Source organism: Somniosus microcephalus, chromosome 1, assembly GCF_052327205.1.
Source record: "Somniosus microcephalus isolate GS21.2 chromosome 1, FLI_Smic_1.0, whole genome shotgun sequence".
In the NCBI taxonomy this organism is placed as follows: domain Eukaryota; kingdom Metazoa; phylum Chordata; class Chondrichthyes; order Squaliformes; family Somniosidae; genus Somniosus; species Somniosus microcephalus.
In genome coordinates this window covers 336,294,342-336,311,203 of record NC_140987.1, presented here as the reverse complement: position 1 = coordinate 336,311,203, position 16,862 = coordinate 336,294,342, and the positions used below count along the sequence as shown (strand labels likewise).

General features: G+C 46.9%; 1 protein-coding gene across 1 annotated transcript in view; it reads left to right on the top strand.

Moving 5' to 3' along the window:
• The window catches only part of LOC147124920 (sodium- and chloride-dependent neutral and basic amino acid transporter B(0+)-like), a 617,991-nt gene that overhangs the window by 98,425 nt on the left and 502,704 nt on the right, over window positions 1-16,862 (top strand). Inside the window, exon 4 of the mRNA XM_085988400.1 lies at window positions 16,304-16,398. Within this exon, the coding sequence (XP_085844526.1) occupies window positions 16,304-16,398 (95 nt within the window). The remainder of the gene's footprint in view (window positions 1-16,303; window positions 16,399-16,862) is intronic.

The window sequence follows — 16,862 nt, the reverse complement described above, 5'->3', positions numbered from 1 at the left end:
TCCCCGGAGTCCCCTGGCAGAGGCTTTGAAGCCTCTGTCTTCAAACAGGCGACTGCGCCTGCGCAGGGAAACTGAGGAGGAGCCGCTGTGGTCCCGCAGGCAACTGCGCCTGCGCGAACCTCCTCCCCGGAGTCCCACGGCAGAGGCTGTGAAGCCTCTGTCTTCAAACAGGCGACTGCGCCTGCACAGGAAAACCGAAGAGGAGCCGCTAGGGTCCCGCAGGCAACTACGCCTGCGTGTTCGATTTGGCTGAAAAGGGTAGGAAGAACCGCTGGGTCTTTCAAGCAGGCTACTGCACCTGCACGTATAGATTGGGAAGCGGGGACCTTTAAACGGCCGACTGCGCCTGCGTGCTCAGCCTCACAGTGAACAGGAGCCGCTGGAGGTTCCAAGTTCGCGACTGCGCCTGCGCGAACCTGGTGTTGGCAAACCACTCCCCGCAGGTGCGCGACTGCGCCTGCGTGGGAAAACTGAAAAGGAGCCGCTGGTGGTATGGGCTGGGGAACCGCGCCTGCACGAGCCTGGTCTTGGGAAACCTCTTCCCTCAGGCACGCGACTGCGCCTGCACGAACCTGGTGTTGAAAAGATTGGGGAATTCCTGTCTCCAGACCAGCGACTGCGCATGCGCGGGCAGTCTCCAAGCGGTCTTCTGTGAATGGATTTGCAGCAGCCTGCAGATTTCTAATCTCAGGTTGCTGTTTCCCTGTTTCTGAGCCACATAACTTGTTCAAAGTTAAACTTTGGCCAAAACCTAGGTTCCACTGGGGCAGTGAAGTGTCCCAATTTGTGGGCTGGACAACTTTTCCCTGGAAACAAGCCACAGTGCCTGTCTTTACAGGCTGTGAACTTGAACTTGTCTTGTCAGATTTGTACAATTTACATTGGTTGGCGTGGAACCACTTTGTGCACCGGGGTAATTTTACTGCATAGACCATGGGGCTGGTCCTATCCACTATACTATAGGGTCCCATGTAGAGTGGCTCTAAACTTCCCACCCGGGCATAGTTCCTTACCATCACTAGGTCTCCTATCTCCCACTGGTGGCTCTTGCTACGCTCGAGCAGCAGCCGGTTATTCCGATGCTGCTTCCCCATGCTGTCTGCTGCCTGCCCATAAATCCGTTTGAGGTGTTCTAGGAGGTTTCGGGCGAATTTATCCCAGTTTATTTCCTGCAGTTGTCCTTCGGTGAGGACTGGGGCGAGGACATGAGTGGGGGTCCTCATAACTCTGCCGGTCATGAGCTCATGTGGTGAATGCCCTGTACTTTTGGACTGACTGGCCCGGATCCCCATGAGGATCAGAGGTAGGGTCTCTGCCCATTTTTGGGGCGACCCCACAACCTCTTTCCTCAATCTTTCTTTAAGGGTACGGTTCATACGCTCCACAATCCCTGAGGACCGCGGGTTGTAGGCTACGTGCCACTTCCCTTGAATACCAAGCAGCCTGAGGGTGTTCTGCATGACTTGGCCAGTAAAGTGGCTTCCCTGGTCAGACTCCACGAACTGGGGCAGTCCCCACCATGAGAACACCTCCTTCACCAAGATCTTTGCAGTCCCCATTGCTGTGGCTGTGCTGCAGGGAAAGGCTTCCACCCATTTGGAAAACACATCAACCAGGACGAGGCAGTACTTATAGCCTCCCTGGGTGGTGGGCAAGGGCCCTATATAGTCGATCTGGATCAACTACCATGGTCCCTCCACCCTCCTAATGTGTCCCATGGGCACCTTTCTTTTGTGGGGACCGGGATTATTTGCAGCACACACAAGACAGCTAGCACAGAACTCACGGACATCATCCCGGAGTCCTGGCCACCATCCCGCCTGTTCCACCCGTTGCCAGGTGGTCTCAGGCCCAGGGTGTCCCGCTGAAGGAACTCCCTCCGGTGTTGCTGGGGTACTACCCACTGTTCCCCCCTGAACAGCATGCCTTCCCTTATGGAGAGGGGGGCTACGCTGTAGGGGCCCTTTATCTTTTTGCCCTCCATCACTGCGCTCATGACAACTTTGAGGACTGGGTCCTGTGCCTGGACCATCCTGAGGTCTGGGGCTAACACTACTCTTGATTTTCCCTGTGTCCCATCCCTGCTTGTAACTGCCGCCACAGGCCCAGACTCATACGGGTGCCAGAAAATGCCGGTGTGTGCGCCCTCCTTGGCCAGCATATCAGCTTGCTGGTTGCCCTGGCTGTGGGGTTCTGTGGAGGAATGGGCTTTCACCTTGTGGATGAAGACCTTGCCTTCCTCCCCCACAGCTGCCAGGATTTTCTCTAGCAGGGGCTTTACTGTTAAGGGCTTCCCGTCAGCGGAGGTATACCCACGACGGGACCAGATGGCCAGGTACTCCGTACACGAGTTGCAAGTGAACAAAATGTCAGAGCAAATCGTATACGGGGTAGGGAAGATGTTGGGGTGTGTAACCACGTACATCACCGCGGACAGTTCAGCCTGCTGGGCACTCATGGTGTTTGGGAGCTTGATTGCCAAGGCAATGCCTGCCGTTGGGTCAAAGATCCCGCAACCCGTGAGTCGTACCCTAGCGGATACCATGCTGGAACCGTCTACATAGATCTCACGGCCTGAGGATGTATCCCGGCCCGTAAACCTATGTTCACCTCCCATACCCCTTCTATGGAACACCGATGGGCTGTTCCAGGATATACCATATTGGCCGCAAGCTTTGGCTCGCAAAGGCCCTTTAACTTCAGATCCATCTGTGAGAGGAGAAGGGTCCAGCGCGCAATGCGGATGCTGCTGACTGTCCCATCTTTAATCCTCCCATCCAAAAGCATCTGAGTGGGTGTGCGGTGTGTGAGGAGGGTGATGGGAGAGGTGCCTGTGAAAATTAAAGATCTTTTCACAGCCCAATGTGTGGCCAAAAGGTGCCATTCACAGTTGGAGTAGCTCCTCTCCACATCCATGAGGACTCTGGAGGAGTAGACCACGGGTCTCAGCCTACTGTGCCGCTCTTGGAGCAGCACAGCACTCAGACTATCCCCGCTGGCCGCTACCTCCAAGAAGAGCTCCTTTTTCCCATCTATCGCTCCTAGGGCTGGTGCGGTCTGCAGGTCTCCCTTTCACTTAACAAATGCCGCCTGGCATCCCTCATCCCAGGACCACTCCACCCCCTTGTGTAGGAGACGGAGCAGAGGGGCCGCTGTGGCTGCATAGTCCTCTATAAAATCCCTGCAGTACCCCATCAATCCCAGGAACGACCTCACCCCTCTGACTGAACTGAGAATTGGTAACTCCTTGGACCGCTTCCCTCCTTGCCTTATCTATGGCCCGCTCTCCTGTGCAGACAGTCAGACCCAGGAATTTAACTTCCTGCTGACCGATCTGCGCCTTCTTGGGGTTGACTTTAAACCCCTTTCTCTGCAGCAGCTCAAGCAGCTCAGCCAGCAGTGGGCCATGCTCCCCGGCCGAGTCGGTAAATAAGAGCAGGTCATCCACATACTGCAGTAACTGAGTGGGCTGACTGAACTCTTTAAAACTATCCTTCATGCATTGGTGGAAGATGCTGGGGCTGTTGTGGAAACCCTGTGGCAGACAGATCCAGGTATACTGCTGTCCCTTAAAGGTGAAGGCAAACTTATATTGGTCCTCCTGTTTTAAAGGGATGGACCAGAACCCATTCGAAATGTCCAGCACCGCGAATGTGTTCGCGGATGCTGGAATGCTGCTAATAAGATTAGCCACTGCTTCTACTGTGGGGGCACATGCGGGGATATTGCTGTTAAGCACCCGATAGTCCACCGTGGCTCTCCATGAATTGCCTGGTTTCCTAACTGGCCAAAGTGGAGAATTAACATGAGTGGCTATGGGCCTCAACACTCCCTGTTTAACTAAGGAGGTGATGGCTGTCTCCATGTCGGGTTCTGCCTCCTTGGGGAAATTGTACTGCTTCTGTGGTCGGGCCATGGGGTCCCCGTCTATTTTAACCTCAAACCCTGTGATCCTCCCGCAGTCATGTTTATGGGTGGCAAACGCTGTGAGGTTTTCCTGCACGACTGCCTGCAGTGCCTCCGGGACCCCATTCACCATGAGCCCGAGGTCGTAACCTTCTTTGGGCTTCACAGTACAGAAGGCCCCCTTACCCTCCTTGCCCGGGATGACCACTACACCCTCTTCCCTGTCTGTGCTAGCCCCCCAGAGGCAATGGTTGCGGAGATCCATGAGGATCCCATGGCTCACCATGAAGTCGGCCCCTAGGATCCCCTCTCCTTCCTCCTGATACCACATTGTCAGGATGCATGTCCACTCAGTCTGGGGCGTGCCCAGAGGATTGAGAGGGGTCTGGAGTATACCCCCGCCTGCTCCTGACCGGTGAATCCTGATAGTATGTAGGGAACCCCGTTAGACAGAGGTGAAGTGGTGGGATTATCTATATGGATCAGAGTGCATGATGGCCCCGTATCCAATAGATAAGTCCCCGTAACCTTCTCTACCTCCATCTGTACGAGCGGTCTCTTCCATTCATCGTATCGGAGATTGCACAGGCGGACAGGCTGCGCGGGCTCCAGTCATTGTGGGGAGGCGGAGGTGGGTGAGGGGGGTGCAGCACCACTGATGGCTGCTACCTTTCCCTGGTTGGTCAGGAGAGACCGCATTTCCTCTAGTAGCGACTCGACTGAGGCGGGGGAAATTGCTGTCTTTACCGTTTTAGTTGGGGCTGCGGGGGTCCCGGCTTTATCGTCTCTCCCAGGCTTTTTACAATCCCTGTGCCAGTGGCCCTCCTCCCGGCACTTGTAACAAGTGACCTAGTTCTGGGAGGGACGGCTCCCCTCCTGGCGCCACTCCTTCTTATATTGAGCCCCCGGTTTAACTTTGTGCACTTTACCCATTTGCTGGGGGGTCTCGCTATTCCTCCCGTTCCTATATGCTACCGTGAGCTGCCGGATTACAGTCTCTTCGGTTGCTAGGGGGTCTCGGGGGTCAAACCAGGTATCAGCCTTTGCTTTTATCTGGGGCAGGCAATTGAACACCAGGCAACGAAACCATTGGGTCCACTGCCTCTCATTCAGGTGTGCCCTATTTTGTCCCCCTGTACACGCACTGTTGTAGACTGGCCACAGCCTGTCTGCAAATGCCTGTGGGGTCTCCCCTTCCTTCTGCAGGGTTTTCCCTACACGATCGAACGGATTGCCATCGTTCGCACCCATGGCTTCCAGTATTTCCTCCTTCAGGTCCTCAAGACCCTTCTGCCATCTCTTAGCCTCATCTGAAAGGGCCTGATAGAGCTTGCTATCCACAGAGAAAAGGAACATTCTGGCTTTCTCTTCATCATCACAGCCGTTAACACCGGCTGCCTGGTCTACTTGTTGGAAGTGCATTGAGGGGTCTCCCTTTTCAGAGAGCATGGGAATATGTTTCACCATGAGCTGTTGGGTATCATAGGGTACCAGATAGGTATTTTGAACAGTTCCTGGGTTATTATCGCTCACGGGCGGTCCGTACCTCCGTTGTCGGAGGGGGTACACTGGTCCTGGTCCCCGCCTGCCTAGCGGGACCTGCTGGCGTTCTCCTACCACCCCATTGTCCACCCCTTCTTGCTGCCAGAGCTCCTCAAAACCCGGAGCTGTGGGCTGCGGTCTTGGGATCTCAAATTCCCTAGCCAGCCTTTCCCTGGGTGTAGCCTGTGGGGCGGTTTGATTTGGGCTTCTGGTAAAATCCGGCTGACCTGCCTTCAGGCCGATCAGGCAAATCATCCCCCTTGCTCCTTTTAAAGCCATGTTAAGGCTTTCTGTCTCTGCCCTACAGGGGCCATGATCTGCTTCACTAAACCTTTGGTCGCAGGCCAGCTTATAAGATGCTGTAACTTCTGAGATGAGGCGGACATTCTCTTCCCACAGTCTCATCTCGCTATCTCTGGCCTCAGTGGCTTCCTGCTCAAGGCGCTCTATCTCTGCCTGACATTTTCCCAACTCTGACTCCCGATTCTTGGCCTCTGCCACCTGCTCCTGCTTCCTCATCTCACCCTTCTTAACCCAGCCACCTATGCTATGATAGGTCAGCTTACATGCTGCCGCTAACATCTGCTGGGTTACCCACAGACTGAAAACAAGAGAAACAATAGCCGATGCTTTCTCCAGATCCAGACCACTTATCATATCAAGAACTGTCTCCAGTCCTGCCGCGGTTGCCAATGTGTAGGGGGGCATCTTTTCCGTGGTTTACAGTAATTTACCTGGTCAGCAGGCTTTGCCTGCACTGTGACCAATTCCAATCTTTTACCTGGTTTAGGGTAATTTACATGGTCAGACAGCTTTGCTGCTGCGCTCTGAACCAATTTCCAAACAGCGGTTTCGAATCGCTAAACCCACCCTTCCAGTTCTGACTGAAGGACTTAAAATTAATGATATATTAAACAGACAACTTGTCTGGATGTGAGAAAAGCAACTTTATTAAACTAAAGAAAACTACACCACACGATTTTATTAATCACTGTACAATTGCTTAAATGGGGGAAGACAGACGGCAAAAATGAGGGATAAATGGCTACAATGTTAATTAAACAATCTTAGCAATTTCCCCTAAATTACCACCCTCTAACTAGATTGCCTTGCTGAGGAGTCAGAAACCTGCTCACCTGTGGTCCAAGGAAGTAAGAGAGAGATAGCTTCTCAGGAGCTATCTTTATATCCTGCCAGCCCCTGCTGTTTGGCAATGAAAGGGTCTGTGTGCAAAATTTGCGCCCAAAGTTTGAATATACAAGAGAAAGACCATGATTGGCTGACTCAAATGGCCTTGGAGTGGTTTGAATGTGTCTGCATTCTGGGGCCGAAATGTTCCCACCCACATCCGGAGTTCATTTGGCTAAAACAAAAGGGACCCAACTGCCCTTTTGTCTGAGTAATGGGTGATTCAAAAACTCATTCATTCCAAACTGTTCCCTTTCAAAAGTCTTTTCCTGAGTTTTGTTGTATCTCAATGCGTGTAAGGGATTTTCAATGGGCTGGATTGCTGTGTAAACAGAGCCCTTTGTTCTGCATTTAGTCTCAAGTGGTTTAACCCCTTATGTCAATAAACAAACATCGATTGTCAGCAGAGACGGGAAACTCCCTTTGATGGGCAGGTCTGACGGCCACTGTATGATCCTCCCGCTAACACAGACACACTACAAGCTGTACAAGCTACTTTTGTCCTGGCCATTTTAACCCCTTTGTCATTTACACAGTTCAAACTCAAAAGTACAATTTTTTATTAATAAAATGTACTGTCTTAGAGTGTGCGAATTTTTCCATGAAGTTCCTCGATTCTGGTGTTGTCCACATACTGTCCCTCTCAACGCAGCCTTTTTCAGTTCTGGGTATGCTTTTTAAAACATTTTCCAACCCAGAGACAATTCACATTACACAATTCTTCATCCACGATGTGGACCACTATTTTTCCGATCTTCAGGGATTATGGGGATTTTGCAAACCCCTACCTTATTTCTTCAGCCAGAGAGTGGTGAACCTGTGGAACTCTTTACCACAGAAGGCGGTGGAGGCCAGTTCATTAAATATATTCAAAAAGGAGTTGGATATATTTCTTAAGGCTAAAGGGATCAAGGGGTATGGGAGAAAGCAGGTACTGAATTTGGATGATCAGCCATGATCGCATGGAATGGTGGAGCAGGCTCGAGGGGCCGAATGGCCTACTCCTGCTCCTATCTTCTATGTTTCTATGTTTCTATGTTTACGTGGGAAAAGGGTTAAATTTGCAAGGGCCTGTTAAAATAGGATTATAGATGCCATTTATTTGTGATTAAGGGCCTTAAAGACCAGTCCCACCTGTTGGATGCAGGACGGAGTCGGGACCATCAGACATGCCTGAGTTAAAATTGCTCATAGACGGGAACCAGGCGGGGGGTCCCGCCCACCAGTTTTTGCGATTTTAACCCCCCACACGCCTCCAAGCCCGACTCCACGGCTCAATGAAAATCGAGCCCTATGTGTCTTCTACCTTGAATACAGATACAAAGATAGGTGGGAAAGCAAGTTGTGGATTCAGTGTTCTCAATATTTAATTGAAGAAAATTTCTGCTCATCCAGAACTGGATGTCAGACAAGCAGTCTGACAAATTAGAGACCGTGGAGGGGTTGAAAGAAGTAGTGGTGAGGTAGACCTGGGTGTCGTCAGTGAAGATGTGGAAACTGACGCTGTTTTTGGATGATGTCGCCAAGGGGCAGCATGTAGATGAAAAATAGGAGGAGGCCAAAGATAGATCCTTATAAGGATTGATGAATTGAATCGCACAGCTTTAAACTGTTAGCTATTTATAAAACCTTTTTCCTTGGGATGTGGGTGATGTGACAAGGTGGTATTTATTGCCATTCCCGAGTTGTTCTGAGGGCAGTAAGAGATAACCACATGGTGTGGACTGGAGTCATGTGTAGGTCAGGTCAGGTAGGGGTAGCAGTGACCCTTTCAGCTGAGGACATTAGTGAACCAGTTGGGTTTTTACAACACTCCATTTACTGTTACTGTCATTTTTAGTTCCAGCCCACAGGTTCCCAGATTTATTGAATTCAGTTTCATAATTTGACTTGATGGGATTGGAACTTGTGAACTGTAGGTTCCTAGTCCAGTACCAGAACCACTGCACTTAAAGAGCGTCTCCATGATTAGCTAGACAACAGGGAATGAATAAAGAGATTATTCCACCAGTCCCTTCCAGAGTAAATCCAACAAGCTCAGGGGATATTTAGGAGTGAGATTTATATTTCGAAAAGGACTCACACTGATCACAAACCTCTTTAAATAAATGTGTTTCTATTTAAGAGTGAGATACATCAAATATATGGTATTTGAACAGCAAAATGAATGAGCCTTGGCAGGTGTGTAGAGCTGATGCTTTATTACTTTGAATATCTTTTGAAACATTAATGATATGGCTGTTTGTTAAACAGGGGGCAATGGGCTGGTAATGATGGGAGTTTGGACACATGACCTCATCCTGTCGTTACCGTTCAGTTTCCTTATGAACCCTCAAAAAGGGGCAGGTGCAGGAAGCACCGGCCTAGACTTCCACTGACAATTTCATTGGGGACAAAACAGGTGTAAAACTGATGAGAATAGGTCCCACCCTGAAATCAACTCCAGGGAAAGGTCCAACACGGACATTGTGGCTTGATTTAAAAATAGTGAGGAAATTCAGGGCTGTGGAGTTATTTGATGTTATAATCATGTATTTCTGCACTTTGACATTCTGTAGTTTCATAGCAATATAGAATCATAGATTGGTTACAGCATGGAAGAAGACCATTCGACCCGTCGAGCGCATGCCAGCTCCCAGTAAGAGCACCTCAGTTAGTCCCACTCCCCCGCCCTTTCCCCGTAGCCCTGAAAATTTATTCCTTCATATACTTATCAAACTCCCTTTTGAAAGCCATGATTGAGTTTGCCTCCACCACCCTTTCAGGCAGTGCGTTCCAGATCCTAACCACTCATTGAGTAAAAAGGATTTTCTTCATGTCAACCATTGGTTCTTTGCCAATCACCTTAAATCTGTGTCCTCTGGTTCTCGACCCTTCTGCCAATGGGAACAGTTTCTCTCTCTCTGCTCTGTCCAGACCCCTCATGATTTTGAACACCTCTATCAAATCTCATATCAACCTTCTCTGCTCTAAGGAGAACAACCCCAGATTCTCCAGTCTATCCACCTAACTGAAGTCCCTCACCCCTGGAATCATTCTTCTCTATCTTTTCTGCATCCTCTCTAAGGCTTTCACATCCTTCCCAGAACTGGACACAGTACTCCAGTTGAGGCCGAACCAGTTTTTTATACAGGTTCAAAATAATTTCCACGCTTTTGTACTCTACACCTATATTCATGAAACCCAGGATCCTGTAAGCTTTTGTAACTGCTTTCTCAACCTGCCCTGCCACCTTCAATGATTTGTGCACTTATACCCACAGGTCTCTCTGTTCATGCACCCCCTTTAGAATTTTACCCTTTAGTTTATATTAGCCCATTTTTTCCGATCGCAGGCCTCCCGCGAGCTTCCACTCCTGGGCCTCTCCAAACTCCAAATGCGCAGGGCCCACATATCCCAGAGGCGCATGTAGTTCACAGTGTCCCTGGGATCACATGGGCCACGGGGAGCCAATCAAAGAAGGGAATCTCCCTTCATACACTTGACAGGAAGACCTGTCAAATATATGAATGGCGATCACCCCAAAAACATAGTAAAACTTGTAGGGGACATCTTTTACCTGGTTTACGGTAATTTGCCTTCCTTTACCTGGTTTACGGTAATTTACCTGGTCAAGCAGCTTTTTGCTGCTGCACTCTGACCAATACCAAACAGCGGTTTCGAATCGCTAAACCCACCCTTCCAGTCCTGACTGGAGGAACTTATAATTAATGATATATTAAAACGGACAAAATGATCTGGATGTAAGAAAGTCAAACTATATTAACTAAATAAACTACACCACATGATCAACACAACAGTTAAAATTGCTTAACAGGGGAAGGCAGCTGGCAAAAATGAGGGATAAATGGCTACAATGTAAGTCTTACAATCTTAGCAATTTCCCTTAAATTACCCCCCTCTAACTCCTTACTAGATTGCCTTGCTGAGGAGTCAGAAACCTGCTCACCTGTGGTCCAAAGAGTAAGAGAGAGAGGAGCTCACCTGCCATCCAAGGAATAAGAGAGAGATATGGTTCTGAGAAGCTATCTTTATATCCTGGGAGCTCCTGCTGTTTTGGCGCTGAAAAGGTCTCTGTGCAAATTTGCGCCGAAAAGTTCGAATACACAAGAGAAAGGCCATGAACTTCCTCCATTCATACATGAGACATCACGTAGTAGAGTCAATTTCAGTGAATGGGTGTGTGTAATCAACCCAATTGTGCTTGCTGTCCGATGATTGGCTGATTCAAATGGGCTATTTCCCAGTGGCCAAAATTCTCCCATTGTCTGGCATGGGTTTGGATGGATTACCCATTCTTTTAAACTGTCCCCCCCCTTGTCTGTGAATGGCTTTGAATGGAGTTGAATTACTGTGTAAACAGCTTGAGAGGCTATAGTAAACAAAGCCATTTCCTGTGGACAGCTTTAAGTGGTTTGATCAGTTTCTGTAAACACATCGATTGTATTGGCAGGGCAGGGGAACTCCCCCCTCCCCTGACCGGACCCGCCTATGCTACAGGGTGACCGACAGCCCGGCTCCATTCAAATACTAACAGAAACCCCCCTTTGATTGGCAGGTCTTTCTCACAGACACACTTACAAGCTGCTATTGTCTCCTGCCATGTGGTCCGACAGCCATTTTAAGCCCTGCAATATTAAAACAGTCCAAAACTCCATCTTTTAATAAAATGATTTTCCTCTCAAAGTGTGCGATTTTCACACAGTTCTTTGATTCCAGTGTCCAAGTGCCGCTCTGCCTACAAGCTTTTAAATGCAGCTTTTTTTCAGTTCTGGGTATTTAAAGCATTGTCCAACCCAGAGACAATTTAAATCACACAATTCTTTGTATTAATGTTTCCCGATCTTCGGGGCTGAGGGGATTTTTGCGAACCCCTACAAACTTTAAATCATTTTTTTTTAATCACATTTTTAAAATGACTTGAAATTACAATAAATTAAGTATTTTAAACAAAAAATTTAATTTTTTGAAAAAAATTATTAAAGTTTATTACGGGGCTAAAAATAAACTTACCTTTTATAAAGTATTTTTAAATGATAAATCAGTGAAAAAACATGTTTTAAAAACTTTTTTCAACTCTTATCCTGGTAAAAACAGGCCTTTTAACAGGCATAAGAATTAACATAAGAACATAAGAACATAAGAAATAGGAGCAGGAGTAGGCCAATCGGCCCCTCGAGCCTGCTCCGCCATTCAATAAGATCATGGCTGATCTGATCCTAACCGCCAATCCACTATCACAGAACCATCTCCTGAATCTAACAGAATTAGACACACGAAATAGGAGCAGGATCAGGCTACACGGCCCCTGGGCCCGCTCCGCTACCCACAGGGCCATGACCGATCCGAACCTAGACTCATGTCCAAATTCCTGCCCGCTCCCCGTAACCCTTAATTCCCTTTACTTCTAGGAAACTGTCTATTTCTGTTTTAAATTTATGTAATGATGGAGCTTCTACAGCTTTTTGGGGCAGCATATTCCATGGACCTACCACCCTCTGAGTGAAGTAGTTCCTCCTCATCTCAGTTTTGAAAGAGCAGCCCCTTATTCTAAGACTATGCCCCCTAGTTCTAGTTTCACCCATCATCGGGAACATCTTCCCCACATCCACCCGATCCAACCCCTTCACAATCTTATATGTTTCAATAAGATCGCCTCTCATTCTTCTGAACTCCAATGAGTAGAGTCCCAATCTACTCAACCTCTCCTCATATGTCCATCCCCTCATCCCCGGGATTAACCGAGTGAACCTTCTTTGTACTGACTCGAGAGCAAGTATGTCCTTTCTTAAGTATGGACACCAAAACTGTACGCAGTATTCCAGGTGCGGTCTCACCAATACCTTGTACAACTGAAGCAATACCTCCCTATTTTTATATTCTATCCCCCTAGCAATGAAAGCCAACATTCCATTGGCCTTCTTAAACACTTGCTGCATCTGCATACTAACCTTTTGAGTTTCGTGCACCAGGACCCCCAGATCCCTTTGTACTTCAGTACTTTCCAGTTTCTTGCCATTAAGATAATAACTTGCTCTACGATTTTTCCTGCCAAAGTGCATAACGTCACACTTTCCAGTATTGTATTCCATCTGCCAAATCTCAGCCCACTTATTTAGCCTGTCGATGTCCCCTTGCAGGTTTTTTGTGTCCTCCTCACTCACTAATTTCCCTCCCATCTTAGTATCATCTGCAAACTTTGATATTTTACACTCGGTCCCCTCCTCCAAATCGTTAATATAGGTTGTAAAGAGTTGGGGACCCAGCACTGACCCCTGCGGAACACCACTAGTTACTGATTGCCAGTCTGAGAATGAACCATTTATCCCAACTCTCTGCCTTCTGTTAGATAGCCAATCCTCTATCCATGCCAGAATATTACCCCCAATCCCGTGATTTTTTATCTTAAGCAATAATCTTCTGTGTGGCACCTTGTCAAATGCCCTTTGGAAGTCTAAATACACTACGTCCACTAGTTCCCCTTTATCCACCCTATACGTTACTTCCTCAAAGAACTCCAGCAAATTTGTCAAACCTGACTTCCCCTTCATAAAACCATGCTGACTTTGTCCTATTAAATTATGATTATCCAAATGTCCTGTTACTGTCTCCTTAATAATGGACTCCAAAATTTTACCTACCACAGATTTTAGGCTAACCGGTCTATAGTTTCCAGCCTTCTGTCTACTGCCCTTTTTAAATAAGGGTGTTACATTAGCAGTTTTCCAGTCTGCCGGGACCTTTGCCGAGTCCAGGGAGTTTTGGAAAATTATTACCAATGCATCCACAATCCCTACCGCCACTTCCCTCAAGACCCTAGGATGTAAGCCATCAGGTCCAGGTGATTTATCCGCCTTGAGTCCCATTATTTTACTGAGTACCACTTCCTCAGTGATTTTGATCGTGTTTAGCTCCTCCCCCCCTTTAGCCCCCTGTTTGCCCAGTGTTGGGATATTCTTAGTGTCTTCTACTGTAAAGACTGATGTAAAATATTCATTCAGTGTTTTTGCCATCTCCATATTTCCCACCATTAATTTCCCGGTCTCATCCTCTAAGGGACCAACATTTACTTTAGCCACCCTTTTTCTTTTTATATAACTATAAAAACTCTTACTATCTGTTTTTATATTTTTTGCTAATTTACTTTCATAATCTATCTTCCCTTTCTTAATCAATCTTTTTGTTATTTTTTGCTGTCTTTTAAAGTTTTCCCAATCCTCTATCCTCCCACTAGATTTGGCTACATTATATGCCCTTGTTTTTAGTTGAATACTATCCTTAATTTCTTTACTTAGCCACGGATGGCTGTCTTTTCTTTTACACCCTTTTCTTCTCAGTGGTATATATATTTTTTGGAAGTTGTAAAATAACTCCTTAAATGTACACCACTGATCATGTATCGTCTTACCCTTTTATCTATTTTCCCAATCCACTCTACTCAATTCCGCTCTCATACCTTCATAGTCTCATTTATTCAAGCTTAGCATGCTTGTTTGAGATCCAACCTTCTCACCCTCTAATTTAATATGGAATTCAACCATGTTATGGTCACTCATTCCAAGGGGATCCTTTACTAGGACATTTTTAATTAATCCTGTCTCGTTACACCGGACCAGATCTAAGGTTGCTTGCCCCCTGGTCGGTTCAGTTACATACTGCTCAAGAAACCCATCCCGAATACACTCAATGAACTCATCCTCAAGGCAGCCCTGCCAAATTTGATTTGTCCAATTAATATGATAGTTAAAATCCCCCATAATTTTAGATGCTCCCTTATTACAAGCCTCAACTATTTCCTGATTGATACTCCGTCCAACAGAGTTGCAACTGTTCGGAGGCCTATAGACTACGCCCACTCGTGTTTTTTTCCCCTTATTATTCCTTACCTCCACCCAAACTGTTTCATTATCCTAATCTTTTGACCCAATATCATTTCTCTGTATTACAGTGATTCCTTCCTTTATTAACATAGCCACCTCACCTCCCCTTCCTTCCTGCCTGTCCTTCCTGATCGTTAAATAACCTGGTATGTTTAATTCCCAGGCATTGTCACCCTGCAGCCATGTTTCTGTAATGGCCACAAGAACATACCCATATGTAATTATTTGTGCCATTAACTCATCTATTTTGTTACGAATGCTACGTGCATTCAGATAGAGAACTTTCAAATATGTTTTGTGACACTTAGTTCCTGCTTTTGCCCTTTTTATTACTTTACCTTTTACTCCGCCCACAGAAAATTGTAAGGGTTTTCTGTGGGCGGAGGGTCTCCAAAAAGTGGAACTATCCGCCCAAAGAGGCCCTTCTCCAGGGCAGCCAGAGGATCTGTCAAGACCATTCTTGACAGATCAGAAATGCTGTTTTTCAGTGCAAGCGCTGTACATGCCTGAAACCAGCATTTCCGATGTCCCTGTGCGTGGGTACAAAGCGCGTACTCACCCGTAGGGATCGGAGTATTTGGGCCATTGCCTCTCCTTGTTCTTCCTACCAAGATGTATCACTTTCCTGCGTTAAATTTCATCTGCCACGTGTCCGCCCATTCCACCAGCCTGTCTATGTCCTTTTGAAGTCTATCACTATCCTCCTCACTGTTTGCTATACTTCCAAGTTTTGTGTCACCTGCAAGTTTTGAAGTTTTGCCCTGTACACCCACATCTAAGCCATTAATATATGTCGAGAAAGGCAGTGGTCCTCGAACTGACCCCTGGGAACACCACTGTATACCTTCCTCCAGTCCAAAAAATAGCCGTTCACCACTACTCTCTGTTTCCTGTCACTTAGCCAGTTTCATATCCATGCTGCCACTGTCCCTTTTATTCCATGGGCTTCAACTTTGCTGGTGAGCCTATTATGTGGCGCTTTGTCGAACGCCTTCTGGAAATCCAGGTACACCACGGTAACCATATTTCTCTCATCAACGATCTCTGTTATCTCATCAAAAAACTCGATCAAGTTGGTTAAACACGATTTGCCTTTAACAAGTCCGTGCTGGCTTTCCTTAATTAATCCACACTTGTCCAAGTAACTGTTAACTTTGTCCCTGATTAATGTTTCTAAACGCTTCCCCACTGCCGAGATTAAACTGACTGGCCTATAGTTGCTGGGTTTATCTTTACACCCTTTTTTGAACAAGGGTGCAGCATTTGCAATTCTCCTGTCCTCTGGCACCACCCCCGTTTCTAAGGAGGATTGGAAGATTATGGCCAGTACCTCCGTGATTTCTTCCTTCACTTCCCTCAGCGTTTACTAATGATCGGTCCTCCATTTCCTGGAGCAAGATGTTGCTGCTGGGAGCACGGATTGTATTTTTACCTCCAGTACCGACCCCAGAATGAATTCCCTGTAAACTACCTGACTGCGGAAATAGAGCATTGGCTTTGTGCCAGGTGCCATTTCAGACTCTCAAGTGCAAGGAACTGGGGTGTTGGGAGTAATGCAATAGGATAAGAACCTGAATGTTCATTGTGGCTGTTTTGTTTTGTATTCAGATGTTGAGTAAACTTGCAATCTGCAGTCACACTGTTCGGTCAATGACAACATTTAGTTCCTGTGTTAATATGAAATGGACTGTTTAGTTGTTTAAGCTCCTCTCCAAAACTGCATGACTAAACCTGCTCATTCGAACATCCATACCATCTTTTTCAGCTTTCCTTTACTATTTTTCCAGGTGCGTTTCTTATTCCCTACACTCTCATGCTGGCACTCGTTGGGATACCAATGTTTTTCTTGGAATCTTCCTTTGGGCAGTTTGCCAGCTACAAGGTTAATGTTTAATCAGCAACACAAGCTCGGCAACAGTTTAAATGAGTAATAGTGTTTAATCCATATTAATATCCTGGTTATATTTTCCTTATCACATGGAGGTTTAAGCCAGCCTTGCTGAAGTACAGATTGCAATCTGATCCATTGTACACTTTACACAGACCATGAAGAGATACAGCGAGTGAAATGTTTTCTTTCCTTGTTCCAGATTTAATCAGATATTCGATCCAATATTTGGAGAACTCTCTATCTGTCATTCAAATATTAATGCTGATATTGGTTTCATGGTTAATTTTTCGAAAAGAGATGTTGATTAATTGAGATTGTGTTAGTTTTACTCGTTTCATTTAGATGCAGCAACTGAGGGCTCATTAGGTCATTGAAAGGGATTTAAGGATGTGAATAAAGACCTTTCATTGTCATAAAGTGGTGGAGGGAATTCAGTCTCTTCTTGTGCACTAGTT